The sequence below is a fragment of the Hyperolius riggenbachi genome, chromosome 2 (genome assembly GCF_040937935.1).
Source record: "Hyperolius riggenbachi isolate aHypRig1 chromosome 2, aHypRig1.pri, whole genome shotgun sequence".
In the NCBI taxonomy this organism is placed as follows: Eukaryota; Metazoa; Chordata; class Amphibia; order Anura; family Hyperoliidae; genus Hyperolius; species Hyperolius riggenbachi.
Genome location: NC_090647.1, coordinates 86,280,542 through 86,299,946, shown reverse-complemented (window position 1 = coordinate 86,299,946; position 19,405 = coordinate 86,280,542). Strand labels below are relative to the sequence as shown.

General features: G+C 43.5%; 1 protein-coding gene across 12 annotated transcripts in view; it reads right to left on the bottom strand.

Moving 5' to 3' along the window:
* MTUS2 (microtubule associated scaffold protein 2) overlaps positions 1-19,405 on the bottom strand; it is a 737,980-nt gene that overhangs the window by 359,352 nt on the left and 359,223 nt on the right. For all 12 annotated transcript variants that reach the window (XM_068267019.1, XM_068267015.1, XM_068267020.1 and 9 more), the window contains one exon: positions 8,607-8,813. In XM_068267019.1, the coding sequence (XP_068123120.1) occupies positions 8,607-8,813 (207 nt within the window). The remainder of the gene's footprint in view (positions 1-8,606; positions 8,814-19,405) is intronic.

Here is a 19,405-nt window from a genome sequence, read left to right as displayed (position 1 = left end):
ACTGGTTGCAATGGCGTAGCTAAGAAGCTGAGGGCCTCAGTGTAAGTTTTATGTTGCCCCCCCCCCCCAACCACTCTATACATAACAATTGATACGGCGCACCAAAACTTGCCAAAGAAAACCACAGTGTCCAGAAGCAGGAAGATGCAAGAACGGAATGGGGAACAGTTTGTTAATGATTACTACTATTCAAAGCATCTATAGAAGTGATTATTATGAGCCAAGGACCAATAAGGAGCTAATTCTGTGGTTGAGGGTGAGCCTCGCTGGCCCACGGGCTCCGGTGGGATCGCAACCTCTGCACCCCCTATTGCTGCGCCACTGACTGGCTGGTCATTTGTTGGATGCAGGAAGGATAGGAAGAAGTAAGAGTCTAAGATAACTTTTAAAGGGTCAAATTGTGATGGCTAGACGACTGGGAAATAACATATCCAAAATGGAAGGCCCTGTGGGGGTGTGCCTAGGTTGGATGAAGCAATAGCCAGAGCAGCCCAAGATGATGCTACGGGGCTCTAGAGCAGGGGAGGCTCCAGGGGATCCTCAATATGGTCACTACAATTTCAATTTTCCTTTACCCTGTTACTTTACATCGGTGTCCTTCAGCTATAAGATGAGAATTCCCCATGAGGAGATGGATTCAGTTCGGACAGATTTTAACTGCTTACTTTTTTGATGTAGTGGCCCCATAACAACAACTGACTGTTTAGTGATCTCCTGCATGCAAATCTCTTCTCCCATCTATAAAGGATTGTATTGTAATTTAGGCAATGCTTTATTCCTTACCTTACCATATTCAAGTCAGCACCTTACTGAATTATCGGCAAAGTCACCACTTGTGCTTCACATACAGAGCCGGGACAAGTTCCTCCAGCACCCAAGGCTGAGACACCAAAGTGCGCCCCTCCATCCCTCCCACCCCAGCCGTCACACACTGATTGCTATTAGACTAAGAGGGCCTCCAACCCCCTCAACACCTTAATCTCTAGTTATCTGGCTTGCAGTCACTGCCATGTATCCCCTTTTCTTATTTCTCTCGGCTTCAAACACAATAGGGGAATGATAGCTGAGTGAGTTGTGCGCCCCCTCCTACACTAGGCTGGAGCCTCTCTTGCCTCTGCCTGGCCCTGTTCATGTATTCCAAACAAGTCTATATACTAATGGCCTGCTGCATATTGGTGGAGTACTTTGTACATACCCACTAGCTAAGATCACGTCCTACTAAGGACCCGTTTCCACTAGAACGGTGCGATTCCATTGCGGAAAATGCGAAAACGAATTTGCATGCGCATGCAAATTCGTACGTGTTTGTATGCGATTTTTAACGTGAAAATGTGTTAAAATTCACATCTGCTTGTAAGTATGCGAATTTAACCATGTCAGTGCCTGTGTGCTTTTACATTGATTTTAGGCGAAAACGTACGCGAATTTGCATGGAAAATTCGCATAGCGAAACCGCATGCGAATTTCCTATTAAACACATTACAGGCAAATCGCACACTAGCCTTGCGGTATGTGAATTCTGATGGCTCTGCTGTGCAGATTTTCTGCACAGTCCACTGCACAGAATTTCTGACAAGTGGAAACAGGCCCATTCATTTACATTGGCTATGCGAACGCCACGCTCTAGTGGAAACGGGCCTTAAAAAATAACATAAAGAAAAGAGTTGTTCCTGTAGTTTTGCTTGCTTTCAAAAGTAATATGAATTTTACATTAGCAAAATATGCAGCAGACAGATTTTAGCTTAACATGAAACGTCCTTACAAGAAGACTTCTCAACTCCTCACTAGTGTCTTCTTTTTACAAGTATTGCCTAAAGGACAATGTTCATCAAACTCAATTAACAAGTGACAGAGATTAGCACATCAAACAGGCCGGCTTTATCAGATTTGTATAACAAGAAGAAATGAATATGGGTGACTGTTATAAAGATGGCTTATGATGAAAGGCCAAGAAAAGTCACAAGCACAATTAATCATCCCAGACAAACACATTTGCGAAAAGAGAAATTCTCCACAGGCAGTTTAGTCACTCCGGACCTGAGATCCACTCTGTGAAATGTGCTGATTCTACACGTATCCTCTATAGTAAAACCCCTGTGTCCCTGCGTAGCTGGGACCCGGACAGAAGTTGGGACTGGAGGACGGGGCCAGTGAGCGGTGCGTGTGCGCGGCCAAACGGGTGTGGGTGCACGAGCGGCAGGTGCGCGAGCATGAACACTGTTTAAAAAAACAGACCTAGAGCCCGTTTTTGAACGGGCTTGGGTCTATTAGTGAATAAATAATTCAGAACTGTAACGATTGGTGTCAGCACGCAGAGAGAACCCGACCATTGGCGATCCGCAGTATCACCAAGAACGCAGATATACACCCGACTACTGATGATCTGCAGAATCACCAACAATACAGATACATTACTAACCTCTGGACACCCATGGGTATGTAAGTGTGTGGTGTAACAGTAGTACTTTGAGTAATGCACCTGCTGGGCAGGTGATATTAGGCAGTAAAGGAACACTGCTCTGAGAGCACAGGAACCTTCCAGCAGACTGAGACTCTCCAAGGGGTGGAGTCAGGCTGGAGACAGGAAGGGGCAGAGAGTGAGTGACACCTGAAGGTGGATGCCACTATCTGATCTGAAGACTATCTCTTAAGGGGAGAGATAGCTCTCGAGGTCGGACACGCCTGGTCGGTAACACACGGACAGATAAAGTACAAAGACAGAAGGCCGACTCGGCATCCAAGGCAAGCAGGGTCTGTCAACGGAATATCAGATATGCTAGGTACCGAATCAGAGGACAGAGGAGTAGCCAAGAAAGCAATAAGTCACAACAGACATCAAACAATGCCCAGTCTGGGCGTGAGGTCCGTGGTCTCTCCACCCTGGAACCAGTCTGATGCATAACAAAATGATCGCACAAGTTCCCCAGTCTCGGGCGCGAGGTCCGTGGTCTCAGCACCCTGGAACTAGTCCGATGTACAACACAACGATCAGTCTTGGGTGCGAGGTCCGTGGTCTCAGCACCCTGGAACTAGTCCGATGTACAACACAAATGAAGACACAGTTCCCCAGTCTCGGTGCGAGGTCCGTGGTCTCAGCACCCTGGAACTAGTCCGGAGCACAACACAAATGATAATACAGTTCCCTAGTCTGAGTGCGAGGTCCGTGGTCTCAGCACCCTGGAACTAGTCTGGAGTATAACACAAATGATAATACAGTTCCCTAGTCTGAGTGCGAGGTCTGTGGTCTCAGCACCCTGGAACTAGCTTAAGCATAAACAGAATAACAGTTCAAGTAATCTGGCTCAGTGTGAATTCCCAGGTCCACCTGGCTCAAACACACTGTTGGATCTGACTAAGGTCTGAGTGCTTCGACGTAGTGTTCGCAACGGCAGACAACTTGCAACTGGCCAGCAGTAACTATATATGGAGTAGTGCTCTCCAGCACCACCCCTAATTGATCAACCAATAGTATCCTGCTCTGGAGTCAGCTGATCGGCGTGATCAGCTGACTCTCTCTGCCCAGTATAAGAATTCTGCCTCTCAGTGCGCGCGTGCGCATTCCTAAGCCTGTGTGCACTAACAGACCCAGCCACACGCCGCCGCATACAAACCGCCGCGCTGGATGTGGAACCAGCCGCCCCACTGTTGTTGCATGCGGCAGTTTTTCCGCGTTCCGCCCTGCTACCAGACACACGCTTCCGCGTGCAAACCACCGCATTGGACGCGGAATCAGCCGCCTCCTCAGTAGCACACACGGCGGCTCCTCCGCTTTCCCTCACAAGAACTAATTTAAAGTAGATCTCTGCATTCCTCAAAACTTATTGTAGCCTATTAGGCAGATTTACACTTTTTCCCAGCAGCCACACTCTATGCTGCCATTCTCTGGATCCTAATTCAGGTCATGTGCTTGGGAGACAGGTATGCAACAGAGTGCGTGGCTGCTGGGAGGAAAAAGGAGACTTGACGCAGCACTGGGGAGCAGGTACATGTTACACTACTTTGCTGTGCTTAATCTGCAATACATGGGGAAACCATGTGTATGTGTGTGTAAAGTGTGCGAGATTGGTCACATGGAGGAGGGGGCCCTTGACAACATTATGCTTGGGTGGGTGGGTAGGGGAAGTGGGGTTTTTTGGTATTCTGCTGTGAGGTTGTCAGGCCCTTAGTATGGCCAATAAATACATCATTGTTCTATAAAAGCAGGCTGTCCACTGCTGGACCAATGCACACTAGGTTCTACAGGCTCTTTATTATTATTATTATTATTATTATTATTATTTTTATTTACTGTCATTGTAATGCAGACATCAAACCAACAAATGTTGATCCCAGTACACCCTTGAATAGAGCCTGAGGTGAGAGGGATATGGAGGCTGCCATATTTATTTCCTTGTAAATAACGCCAGCTGCCTGGCAGTCCTGTTGATCTTCTGGCATGAGCAGTGTCTTGAGTCAAAGTCCTGTAACAAGCATATGGAAAATGCAGCAAAAGCTGAGTCAGAGTAACTGATCTGCATATGCTTGTTCAGGTTCTATGGATAAAGGTATTAGAGACCCAGGATCAGAAGTACAGCCAGGCAACTGGTATTGTTTAAAAAAGAAATAAATCGCAGCCTCCATATCACTCCTATCTTGGGTGCCATGTAAAGACTAACTGCACATGGTTTATTGAAAGCTTTTGAAACTTTAAGTTTCTTCTTCAGGCATAATACAGAACTGGATCAGAACTGGATCAGATCCAGTTCTGTATAATGCCTGGAGAAGAAACTTAACGTTTCGAAAGCTTGCAATGAACGATGTAGAGTTAGTCATAGAAGGTATCACCGGAATCAGCGTTTGTTGGTTTGATGTCTGCATTTCTGCCCCTTGACACCGGACCACACTTCACTTGCTGTCACTTTAAGGAATACTAAAAGTTTTCCAGCTGATAAATTTTGAAGCAGAAACACATTTAAAAAGATAAATTACAAAAGTTTTTTTATTAAGTGTTTAACCTAACTGAGATTTCTTGGAGCGGTACCATAATGTAGCAAGCGAGGTAGAAACTTTTAATTACTCAAACAGACTGGATCTTTTCGCTCAATACACTCTACAAGGGCTATTTGAAACCTACCGAAAACTTTCTGAAATGATTAAAGTTTGCACAACAACATGTATCAAGCAAGGGGTCTTGGCAGGAAAACAGACCCTGCCTGCACTTTTGCAAGGATTTGTGAGGAGAGGCAGTCTCGTAGAGGGACTATTTCTGTGTTATATGAAGATTTGATGGTTTCCTCATCGGGTCCTAAACACAATTATTTACAGAAAAGGGAGGCTGAGCTGGGGATCACTCACAGATAAACAGTGGTCTACTATATTCGGAAACATTAGGAAAGCTTCCCCTTCAGCCTGCCTTCAGGAGACTGAGTACACAGTATTGATGAGATGGTCCAACACCCCTCTTAACTACATGCGGACCGACATAGTTGAAATCTACTGCGGGCAGGTGGTGCTGCGGTTCTGACCGGACGTAAACTCTGCATCCCATTCACCGCACGCCCCCGACCGTCCCCGGTGATCTGTCCGCTCTGTCCCCGCCGCAATGTGCTGCCCTGCCGCCTCTATGACGGCAGAGCGCTGTGCGCCGGGCAGGAGCCGCTTTCATTGGCTCCTGGCCCTGTCATTCCTGTTAGCAGTTCCCATTGGCTTACATTGAGTGACAGGGTCAGGAGCCAATGAAAGCGGCTCCTGACCGGCGCACAGCGCTCTGCCGTCATAGCGACGGCAGAGAGAGCAGCCTGCGGCGGGGACAGAGCGACGAGCGGTGGATTTTAGTGGCGATTCGTCGGGAAGCGGCGGTTTACTGTACCAGCACCCTCTGGTCCTTAAGGGGGCAGAGGGTGCTGGTGCTCAAGTGGTTAAAGAGAGTCTGAAGTAAAATTAAAAAACAAACAGATACTTCCCTTACCGTGCAAGCAACATGTCAGTGGTGCAATGATCAGGGTTTCTTCCTGTGTAGCATTTACTGTCTCATATCTATGACGCCATCTAGTGGCGCCGAGACACAACTATCATTCTTGTGGCACATCTGGCTATGGGGAGGGGTGCTGACTTGTACTGGGGGCACATCTGGCTACTGTGGAGTGGGCTATACTGGGGAGGGGCTTATACACCAGTCAATCACTTTTTCCTAGTTACTGAGGGAAAAGTGGGTACCTCAGCCTATACGCGGTTCGGCTTATATGAGAGTGTATACGGGTAAGTTTCAGTATGACTCGTCAAAGTGGTCCACATATACAAGTGAAACTCGAAAAAAATAGTATATTGTGCAAAAGTCCATTTATTTCAGTATTTCAACTTAAAAGGTCAAACTTATGTATGGAATAGGAACACTTTTCAGGTGTTTTGGATGAATTAGCCGATTAGAGTCTGACACTTTGAGCCTAGAATATTAAACATTTTCACAATATTCTACTGGTCTGAGATTTGGATTGTGTGGTTTTCATAAGCTAAACCCCATAATCATCAAAATTATAACAAATAAAGGCTTGGAATATCTCACTTTGCATGTATTGAGTCTATTTCTTATATTAGTTTCATCTTTTAAACTGAATTACTGAGATAAATGAACTTTTTCACAATATTCTAATTCTTAGAGATTCCCCTGTAGGGCCTTAAATCCATCTAACCTGTAATTAGTGTCTCCTGCTAATGGGTATTTATTTCTCTTACTATGAAGTTTTGTTTTCCTGGACCTGACTGTTTTTTTTTTCCTTTAGGGCTGGTTCAGACGGACGTTTGCAGAGCATTTACTGCCAGCGTTCGGGGCTTGGCGTTAAACGCTCCCATTCAAGTGAATGGGAGCGTTTGTACCAAGCTTTTATGCGCGTTTGCACAAACGCGGCGTTCGGGTCCCGATTTTCACTGGCGTTCAAGGAGCCCCTGGAAGCTACATGTTGCTTCCAGGGGCGGTTAACCGCGACGGGTAATGTCCACCTAAGGGAAGAAAAAACGCGACCGCATCCGAACGCAATGCGAACGCTGCTGAAAGCCTGAACGCATCACGAACGCAACGCCAACAAACGCGACGCCTCCAAACGTCCGTCTGAACCAGCCCTTATTTTTCTTGTTTATTTAGCCATGTTACTTTATTTTATTTAACCACTTCACATCCAGACCTGGTTTCCCCCTTATGGACCAGAGCAGTTTTTACATGTTAGCTATATCCCTATTAATCTGCAATAAATGTATCCCTACTTATGACACCCGAATGAAAGTTATCTAGTTTTGGGGGAATTTTTTAAGACAAACTAGGCTTTCATTTTATGGCATTTTTTCCCTCAAACAATAGTTTTAACAATTTTTTTTATGCAATTTAAAGAGAAAAATATTAAAAAAACCACATATAGATTAATTGATTGGATCCTTATTCAATTAAACCTCATCAAAATATATATTTCAGGCATATAACTCCGAGATAAGACCACTATCCAAAGAGCGGCCCTTACACCTAACTTCGAATGGCGTATACACCAAAACATCATTATTTTTATTAATAGAGTTCAGAAACTGAAATACTCTAGTGGTTTTCATAGCTTCCACAGGGGGAGGTATTTTCAGCATACATGCCTACAAAAATATGCAAAGTGCCTGCGTTTTACTGATGTTTACATTGATGGCATAGTAACATTTTTTCAGCTGATTGCCTGATAAGCAACATACACACATACTGTAAGATGAATAGTGTCACATGACCCAGCATTATACACACATACTGTAAGATGAATAGTGTCACATGACCCAGCATTATACACACATACTGTCAGATAACTAGCATCACATGACCCAGCAACATACACACACACTGTCAGATAAATACCGTCACATGACCCAGCATTATATTCACATACTGTAAAATGAATAGCATCACATGACCCAGCATTATACACACATACTGCAAGATGAATAGTGTCACATGACCCAGCATTATACACACATACTGTCAGATGAATAGCGTCACATGACCCAGCATTATACACACATACTGCAAGATGAATAGCGTCACATGACCCAGCATTATACACACATACTGTCAGATAAATAGGATCACATGACGCATCATTATACACACATACTGTAAAATGAATAGCATCACATGACGCATCATTATACACACATACTGTAAGATGAATAGCGTCACATGACGCATCATTATACACACATACTGTCAGATGAATAGCATCACATGACCCAGCATTATACACACATACTGTCAGATGAATAGCGTCACATGACCCAGCATTATACACACATACTGCAAGATGAATAGCATCACATGACCCAGCATTATACACACATACTGCAAGATGAATAGCATCACATGACGCATCATTATACACACATACTGTAAAATGAATAGCATCACATGACGCATCATTATACACACATACTGTAAGATGAATAGCGTCACATGACGCATCATTATACACACATACTGTCAGATGAATAGCATCACATGACCCAGCATTATACACACATACTGTAAGATGAATAGCGTCACATGACCCAGCATTATTTAACATACTGTCAGATGAATAGCCTCACATGACCCAGCATTAGTGACTTACTGTTGGAAGCCCTGCTCTGCTCGCTCTGCACGCTCTCGCTGGACTGATTGCTTGACAGCGACGATACGCTTGAACTCCGAACAAATCCAAAGGCTGCAAGTTTAGCTGCTGGCAGTCTGGAGTAGCCAGGGGGACGGAGGCCAGATTGGCAAGGCTTTGGAAGGTTTGACTTTGCGCCATTTGGCACCGAGCCTTTTTTAAGGTCGTCTGTGGAGATAGAAAGGATTGAAATCAATATAAAACTGTATCACTTGGGTGGGGGAAAAAAAAAAGATTAAAAAAAAATGAATTGTGATTTCCTTGTGCTCAACAAAGAAGATACAGATTACAGAAAGGTTAAAAGCAACTTTGTACTCAACACAATAGCAAACATGACAGCAGAATTCCATGCAAACATACTGGGGCTCATTTACAAAGATGGAAAAAAAACTGGAGCAATAGTGAAGCGGTTTCCCAGAGCAAGTCTCCTGTCTTGACTTTTGCAACGCCCTACTGTCAGGCCTCCCCTTCAATCAGTCATGAATATAGCAGCTAGACTCATCCATTCTTCCCTCCGCTCTGCTTCCACTTTGCCCCTCTGTGAAGCCCTACAATGGCTCCCTATCTGCTTCAGGATCAGTTTTAAGATTCTGTGCATTATCTGAGCTCGTCCACACATATATACCTGTCCGCCCCCTCTGGTCCTTCAATTATCTCTGTCTGACCACCCCACGCATTTCTCACTCCCATGCACGCCTAAAAGACTTTTCAAGAGCTGCCTCCACCCTATGGAACTAACTCCCACCCCCCTCAGACTCACTCCTTCCTCAACACATTCAAGCAAGCCCTTAAAACACATTTCTTAAAAATGGCCTACCCACCATATTTCAAACTTTAATTCTCAGATGAGCACCTTTTCACAGCCCTGCCTTATGTGTCCCTCCCCCACCATAGCCCTACCTTATGTGCCCCTCCCCCCAACTCTAGCAATGACACTCTTCCCATGGACTTACTTGGACTTGAATTGCTGAGTCTCTGTTAAATTGCACGATCATGCATCTTATACCGTTTGCATGTATAACCTTGTGCTATGTTGTATAACCGCGTGCTACCTCTCTGTCTGTTACCCCTTGTTTACATTGTATGTATCCCTACTTATTGTCCAGCGCTGCATAATATGTTGGTGCTTTATAAATACAATGAATAATAATTATAATAATAAAGTCAGGTTTCCTCTGTGAAATGACGCAAAGATCCTTATCAGTTGTTGTGGCCGACTGTTCCAATCTTGCTCCAGTTTTCTCTGCTGATGTCTTTGTCATTGGTTCTGTTGGTTCTTCTCATTTCCAACATGGTAGTAAGATTTATTACAAGATCACACATTCCACCCCTAGAATCATTGCCATTTACTAAAACCTGCCGTAGTGTAGTAAGGGTCAGTACTTCTCCCTATTTTGTTCAGGGTGGTTTTATGCCTCAAGTCAGATTTCTGACTCTGCTGGAAGCTAAGCTAAGCACCCTCGCTGCCTCTCTCTATAGAGTAATTGCTAGGCCAGGAGTTGAGCAGCATGTCTGTAAGATCTGACACTCAAAATGATCTGTAAAGATAATATCAGGTGACAGATAAGTAAAGTGTGCATGGGCCTAAGTTACTAAACAAAGTAGGAACTCCTGGGCCGTGACTATAAAATATGGGGCCCCCCAGAAAAACTTTGAAACCCCCCCTCCACCATTGTTTACACCCTTTCCCATTGCCTACCCTTGTTGACCCTCACAGCCTGGGGGAACATCTTACATGGGTCATAAAAAAAACATGGCCATCACAATCTTCATACCGTAACAAGTGTAGCCAAAAGAACACCTGATCTTGAGGACGGACTTCTGTATCAGTGGGAGGGAAAATTAGTTGCAGCTCCATCCCTAACTCCAGCCCCTCTATGGTCACCGGGGCTGCTCCCGTATAGTTACACTCCTGCAACCTCATTTGCATGTTTACCTTGTCAGCAACAGAAACAGCAGAAGAGAAAACACCAAGAAGCAGTCAGATCAGTAGAGGAAGCTATAGTTCTGCCAAAGTCGACTAGATTACTTCTAACTCCCAAGAAGCCTACAGAAAACCTAATGTATACAGTACCTCATTTGTAACAAGCCTAATAATGTTTCAAATACTATTTGACCTGGTCCGAAAGCATAATTCCCTGCCTGGTAGATTGATTTCCTTCTTACCGCTCCCACTCCATCATGCACAGTGTCGTCATCTCTTCACCTCCCTCCATGGCCACCCAGAACCTGGTCCTGAACTCTAGCCCCCGGGATCAAGTCCTGATCCCTGTGGGTGACAGTTTTTAGGTTTTAGGTTAGCAGGGTAATTTTATAACCCCAATATCCTGCGCTCAGTCTTCAGATGTCAGGATCTAGGCTCCAACTTAAAAGTACAAGCATACAACTTCCTGGGAGTAGTTTTTCAGTATGCCAATCACATAAAACCAGGCTATAAGATATGATTTCCTATACAGAATACCCAAATAGCTCACAGTGACCCAGAACTACTAGGAAAGTATGAAGTACCAAAAGAGATCAAAAAGCTTAGTAAAATGTATATATCCTATAGGATCACTATAACAGTTCTGTGTGCCTGGCTTTCAGAGGCATAAAGAGTTTATTTGCATATTTGGGAACGATGCATCGTGGGAAACTGTAGTTCCCCCCTTTAAGAGAAACCGTGACCAAGAATTTAACTTCATCCTAATCAGTAGCTGATGCCCCGTTTTACATGAGAAATCTATTCCTTTTCACAAACGGATCATCAGGGGGCTCTGTATGGCTGATATTGTGGTGAAACCCCTCCCACAGGAAACTGTGAGGACCATGACCCTGGCAGTTTCCTGTCTGTGAACCTCGTTGCATTGTGGGAAATAACAGCTGGGTTACTGTGTACAGCTGTTTCCAACTGCTAAAAAAAGCAAGCAGCAGCTACTTCCACTGACATCACCATGTGATAAATGTCAGAATGTAAATCAGGGAGAGGAAAGAGTTTACATTGGGCAAACACTGACTAAATCATTTATAGATAATTATTGTAAAAATGAAGCATTTTTTTTATTACATTATTTCACTGGAGTTCCTCTTTAAGCTGAATTATCACAAATACCTTCTTTTTTTAAAGCAGACCTGAACTCAGAACTTCCTCTCTGCTCTAAAAGATATGCAACAGCATAATAACCTTTAAAGAAAACAACATTTCTTTGCCACAGCCGATACAAATCCTGCAATACATTTGCAGTGTCTACTTCCTGCTATCATGTCAGCAGACATATTGTTAACACCCTGTGTTTACAAATTAGCTGCTCTACTGTGGCAAAGGAGATTCCTGATTTGAAACAGCTGAGAGATCAAATTACAGTGGTGATTAGGCACAGATGAGGGGGAATAGACAGACTAAACTCTCTAAATACAAGAAGTTTTGAATCAGGATTATACCATTTATTGGCTAACTTAAAAGTAAGAATAAGCAAGCTTTTGGCTGTATAGCCTTTGTCAGACTTCAATACTGTGAAGCCTGACGAAGGCTATCCAGCCTAAAGCTTGCTTACTCTTAGTCTTTTAAGTTAGCCAATAAATGGTATCATTCTGATTCAAAACATCTTGCTTTTACTGATGGCTAACATGGTACAATACCCTACTGCTCTCTAAATACATACAGGGTGCATTTATTTGTTTTCCTTCTGTCCTGTGCAAGAGTTCAGGTCCACTTTAAGAAGGCAAAACCGTTTCCTGGACAGCAGAGGCAGTTCACCAATTAATTGTATTGCTTTGAGGTAGACTCGCAGCAGACTGCTGGGAAATCCTCAGCACCACGAGAGATAACACAGCGTGATGCAGCTGCCAGGGGCACTTCTCCACTGGTAGGCAGATTTCTTGCAGGAAATCGGCACAGAAGAGGGTCTTACTAATGTCTGACCTTAATCTTAGGCTAATCGGCAGCTCCAGGGGTTGCGGAGTTCTTCTTTAAGTGATATGTAAAGTAATAAATGAACCGTGCAATAAATGTGTCAATTTATCCTCCAAAAAGCAAAAGTTTATCATCAGCACGATGCCTGGAAAGTTCACTGAATTTCCTGAGCAGTGCAGTCTGCTGCTAAGCCTAAGGGTGAGATTCAGATCCACAGGCTTAACCGTTCATTCTGCTAAATCTTATCTGGAGGCGAATGCCTTACCTGCCAGCCAATAACATATGATGTCTGCAATCCCAGACACAATATTATGTTTGGAATGGCCTTACATTCTGTAGAACGTGCGCCATAAATTTTACCATCATGATCCTTGTTTTCGGTGTTCTTCATTTCTACATTAAAGCGGGATTGTCAGCCATAAAATCAAATTCCTATTGTCCACTGCTCTGTGTTTATTATGCAGTCTACAGCCTGATTCTGCTTTGTAAGCATTCCAATATAATCATAAATGTGTCTGCTGTAATGAATCTTATCTCAGTCAGCCTGGCTCTTTTCTTATACATGAAGGGGAGAAGAGGGCAGCTAAAAATAAAGTCTTGTTATCTTCCCTTCTAACCCTCCTGAATGCCTGTTCCTTGCTGATTGGCTGAGGGCAGTTCATTGTAACACTGAGAAGGGAAATAAAAGATAAATCCCTTCACCCCTCTGCAAAAGCTGCTGAGATCCAATCTATGTTCTGCCCACATGTGTTTACAAAGAAAACTAGATACGACAGTGCAGTTCTGCATATACCATTTCTGGCAGAGGAGTAAGGAAGGAAATAACATCAGGGTTGGCATTAGTCAGAGGCAGTAAAGATAGAAAACGCCTGGAACAGGATTCTCTTTATTTACTATATAGAATTCAATGAAATCAAAATGTGGACAGTACAGTGCATATGTTATGTAAGTAGAACAAGTATTTAGCTACTTATCGATGTGTTTTTTTTCCTGGGATAGTATGGCTGACCCTTGTTGTTTAAAACTTTTATAGGGTTATAATTAATGCAATCTGTGTAAATTTCATCCCTCATCTGTGAGCAGTTTCTGTATTATTGAGCCACTTGTCCCTTGCTTCTGTTATCCAGTGCTATTATCTGGCTCTTACTCTGTGCATTGCAAAAGTATTTAAAGGGACTCCGAGCAGTGCAGAAACTATGGAAAGATGCATATCATTTTAAAGCTCTCTTTCTCCTCTTTCCAATGATATATAAATTGTCGCCCTACGCCTTTTAGTTTTCGCTATTTTCGCGATTAAAATTGCAGCGGCTGCGATTTCAGTCGCGAAAATAGAGAAAACTAAAAGGTGTAGGGCGACAATTTAGGGGTCGTCAGAAAGAGGAGAAAGAGAGCTTTAAAATGATATCCATCTTTCCATAGTTACATTGTATTACACAGGGCGACTTTTTCCTAAAGTCAGCAGCTCCGTTCTGCTCCATTCGGCAATTTCAATCGGCAGAATAGCAAAAACTAAAAGGCGTAGGGTGGCGGTTTATATATCATTGGAAAGAGGAGAAAGAGAGCTTTAAAATGTTATGCATCTTTCCATAGTTTTTGCACTGCTCAGAGTCCCTTTAAAGTCAATCCCCTCATCATGTGAATCATCATATTACCTTCTCACATTCACATATACAAGAGTTCTTACAAGTCTTCCCACTCCTCTGAAATCCGCTACAAAAATATATCCATCACTCTCCAACCTTTGAAATCTTTAAAGTATACCTGATACAAGAAGTGACTCATGTACCGTACTTACCTTAGGCTTCCTTAAAGAACACCCAAGGCAAAAATAAACAAATGAAATAAACTGTTGTGTCTATCGTCCTTCTCCTAAAAATGACTTTTTAACATACTCCACAGTTTTATTTTATGTTTAAATCTACTTTTTAAGTTTTAACTGTTTTACTGATTATGCTCAATGACATTTCTTGAAGTATGCCAGAGCTAAAATCTATGAACTATTGACACTTTTTATCTCTTTCCTGCCCTCGGAAGCCATTTTCTGCTAGGAAAGTGTTTTATAGTTAGAATTTCTTATCAGTGAGGGTCACACTGTAGTCAGGACTGAGTCAGCCACTTACATACCTGATATTTAACTCTTTCAGGCTGAGAAAGAAAAAAAGGAACACAGCACAGTTATTTGTGTGCTTGGCACTGTACATACACATGTCTATCTCATCATGTCACGTCACTTCGGGTATCCTTTAAGCCCCCTTAACGCCGCTTACCTCTCTCGCTGTCTCTTCCCGAAAACCTGGCCGAGTCACGCTTCTTCGTGCATGCGTGGTCTCGCTAGGTACCCTCCCCCATTGCGCTATTGTCCCTGGGAGCGTTCTGTGCCTGTGCAGTACTAGGAAGCCCCAGGTAAGTATGGAACCTGAGATGCTTCTTGTCTCGGGTTCACTTTAAGTGCTTCCTCAAAACTTGTTTTCTTTGAAAAGCATAGTCTTTAGGCCATTCCCCTTCAGCCTCTGGCCAAGTTGTATGTGGTGGTAAGGCTGCACGGCATGCTAAGATTTACTACATGGTTCATTTCAGTGCACCAGGCCTTCACTAGAGTGGGACATACAGCACAACGCAACAAGACTTCAATGGATTTTTAGAACTTGACATTATCACAGTAACATAAGACTGCAAATCGGATATGGCAAAGAGTAGCACTGCTCCAACTTTTCATTTTGATATAAGCAAGATATGTGAGAACAGCAGCATAACGCAAGCAATGGTTAAGAAGTGACAGTATGTGACGCACACAGCTAAAGAAGTAACATAACAATAAAAAGCTCAGCTAAGATAAGAGGTGCTCTTCAAAATGTGTTATTTTTTTCTCGGCACTGTGAGATTCCATGAGTCAGCTTCTCAAACTGCGTTTCAGAAACCAATTTAACTTCTTCAAAAGCGTTTTAGAGTCATTCATTGAGAAGTTAATGCATCTCTCAGTCTGCATTAAAATTCCCAGGTGGGAGTTGCGTAATTATGTTGCAATCACTTAACACATTTCAGTTATCTTTCAGGAGAATTGGTGAAAGTCTGTCTTATGTCTGAAAGAAATGTCTTGGAATTGCGTGTTGCTAAAAAATCTTTGGAAAATAGCTGTTTGCAGTGATTGTGATCAAGGACATTGTGCTCTGCTATGCATCCTTTGGAGAGTTGGGATGATGTCCCCTAGCCCTCCACAGCAATGTCTGAAGTTCTACTGCTCCACGCAGAGGGAATCTGTGCACAGGTTTAGGGAGTTTTACGTTTGACACATCCTTTGAAGTACCTTTTTGGAGGATTTTCAGAGTGTTGTTAGAGCTTTGAGTTGAGTTTTGTCAAGCAGTATTAATAAGGTAGCTGAATCTAATGTTAAAAGTCCTCATCCCATCCAGCACATGATATTTGGAGGTGACAGATGCTATTTCTCCTTCCTGGAGCCTCTAACTTCAACTCTGAGTCTTTAGATGTGTATATGCACACCAAGTGACCAGAGATGGATTAAGATGTAATGGGGCTCTAGGCAAGATAGTAGATGTGGGGCCCCCTTGTGGTCCGTTTGGTAAGATGAAGTGGAGAGAGGTCAGAGAAAGTGGCAGGTGGGCCCCTTGACAGCCCACTAGGCCCCAAGCACCTGTTTAGGTTGCCTGGTGGATGATCCTGCTCTGCATGTGACCATACCTGGGTTCAGTTACTGGTTGTTTGGCTTGGGTGTACGTCAGGAGAAAAAAAGAGAAAAAAGGCCACTCTGCTCACATGCACATGGAGTTATGGGGTCAGTGTAATGGGGATATAGGAATCAGGGATGTTTTTGGCCATTATGATGCCCCAGACAAGACCCCCCCCCCCCCCCCCCCCCCCCCAAAAAAAAAATATTGCGAATATCAAGATCATAGCCTACATTAGTTTTGCAAGCACCAATACCAATACTAAATTAACAGGTTATATACAGAATGTTGTTTCTCAAAATTCTGGTTCACCATGAGCTTGCTGGTTAGTCTGTACCTATGTCTAAGAAGGATACACAAATGATTAATAGGCCAGATACACTTTAACTAATACTCACAGAGCACCCATTGCACACCTTTCCTGTAATTGTTATGAGGGTTGTATAGCCACTTATACTGCTCATGTTCAATCTAACTAATGTAACAGTAACTAAAAGGTAATGGTGTAGCTATGGAGCTATGGGCCCCAGTGCGAGTTTTACATAGGGCCCCCCCAAGCACTCTGTATGTAACACTTGATACGGGGCAACAAAACCTGCCAAGGTCATTCACAGTATAGAGGTGCAAGAATGGGATGGGGAACAGTTTGTTAATGATTACTACTATTCAAAGCATCTATAGAAGTGATTATTACCCAGTGGCATAGCTAAGGAGCTGTGGGCCCCGATGCAAGTTTTACATTGGGGACCCCAAGCACTCTATACATAACAATTGATACTGTGCACCGAAACCTGTTAATGGCAACTACAGTGTCAGAAGGGGATGGGGAACAGTTTGTTTCTGCTCATCAAAAACCGTTAACTATTAGTCAAAGATAACATAATTGAACACAAAATGCAGTTTTAAATTATGGTTTTTATTATTTAGTGAGAAACAAAAATCAAAACCTACATGGCCCTGTGTGAAAAAGAAATTGCCCCCTGAACCTAATAACTGGTTGGGCCACCCTTAGCAGCAATAACTGCAATCAAGCGTTTGTGATAACTTGCAACGAGTCTTTTACAGCGCTCTGGAGGAATTTTGGCCCACTCATCTTTGCAGAATTGTTGTAATTCAGCTTTATTTGAGGGTTTTCTAGCATGAACCGCCTTTTTAAGGTCATGCCACAACATCTCAATAGGATTCAGGTCAGGACTTTGACTAGGCCACTCCAAAGTCTTCATTTTGTTTTTCTTCAGCCATTCAGAGGTGGATTTGCTGGTGTGTTTTGGGTCGCTGCAGCACCCAAGATTGCTTCAGCTTGAGTTGACGAACAGATGGCCGGACATTCTCCTTCAGGATTTTTTGGTAGACAGTAGAATTCATGGTTCCATCTATCACAGCAAGCCTTCCAGGTCCTTAAGCAGCAAAACAACCCCAGTCCATCACACTACCACCACCATATTTTACTGTTGGTATGATGTTCTTTTGCTGAAATGCTGTGTTACTTCTACGCCAGATGCAACGGGACACGCACCTTCCAAAAAGTTCAACTTTTGTCTCGTCGGTCCACAAGGTATTTTCCCAAAAGTCTTGGCAATCATTGAGATGTTTTTTGGCAAAATTGAGATGAGCCTTAATGTTCTTTTTGCTTAAAAGTGGTTTGCGCCTTGGATGTCTGCCATGCAGGCCGTTTTTGCCCAGTCTCTTTCTTATGGTGGAGTCGTGAACACTGACCTTAATTGAGGCAAGTGAGGCCTGCAGTTCTTTAGATGTTGTCCTGGGGTCTTTTTGTGGCCTCTCGGATGAGTTTTCTCTGCGCTCTTGGGGTAATTTTAGTCGGCCGGCCACTCCTGGGAAGGTTCATCACTGTTCCATGTTTTTGCCACTGTGGTTCGCTGGAGTCCCAAAGCTTTAGAAATGGCTTAATAACCTTTACCAGACTGATAGATCTCAATTACTTTTGTTCTCATTTGTTCCTGAATTTCTTTGGATCTTGGCCTTGACATCATGTCTAGCTTTTGAGGTGCTTTTGGTCTACTTCTCTGTGTCAGATAGCTCCTATTTAAGTGATTTTGTGATTGAAACAGGTGTGGCAGTAATCAGGCCTGGGGGTGACTACAGAAATTGAACTCAGGTGTGATAAACCACAGTTAAGTTATTTTTTAACAAGGGGGTCAAACACTTTTTCACACAGGGCCATGTAGATTTGGAGTTTTTTTTCTCATTAAATAATAAAAACCATCATTTAAAACTGCATTTTGTGTTCAATTATGTTATCTTTGACTAATAGTTAACGTTTTTGATGAGCAGAAACATTTAAGTGTGACAAACATGCAAAAGAATAAGAAATCAGGAAGGGGGCAAATAGTTTTTCCCATCACTGTATTACCACCACAGGACCAATAAAGAGCTAATACTTTGGTTGAGGAAGAGCCCCATGGGGCCCCTCTGGCACAAGGGCCCCGATGCGGTTGCTACCTCTGCAAAGGCAGTGGGCCTGAGTTTCCTCCCAAAACAATTAGGCAAGGTGACCCTAAAAGTAATTAGACAACACATAGGAAAGCTGTGTTTCCCCCATGATGTGGTAAAATGGGAGATTCACATTTTGGATGCGCAGACAATAAATCTGCAGAAACTGTGTGCTGCTATCATGTCATTGTGGACCAAAATCGCTGAGGAATGCCATGAAGAATAAAGTTCTGGAGGCAAAAAGGGCTCAAACTAAGTACTAGCATGGCCGGATTTCTGGCAAGGCCTCATAGGCCATAGCCTAGGGCACCAGATTGTCAAGGGGTGGTCTGCAGGCAGTGGGCTTTATTTGCAGAGTAAATGTCCAAACAAATGACAGGGGTTGGGCCAATCGTACTATTCACACTATACACAGCAGCTGGCAGCTGCCTTTGCTGTGCTGCAGGAAACTGCACTCAGGTAACCAAGAGTATGATTAGCGAGCAGCCAGACCTGGTCCAGTGACATAGCAGCAGCTGCAGGTGGGTGTGGAAGGTCGGGTCTGGCACACACATGTTGTGGGGGGAGGGGATGAAAGGACCCGAGGAAGTGCCAGGAAATTGTACAGAAGGCATTCGTTGAAATGGAGACCACAGTGGGAGACTGCAATGGGTAATTTTACATGTTGCCGACCCCACCCACTGTCCAATTGTGAGCCAATTTTGACAACGTGGGTGTGGTGGACGACTCACACC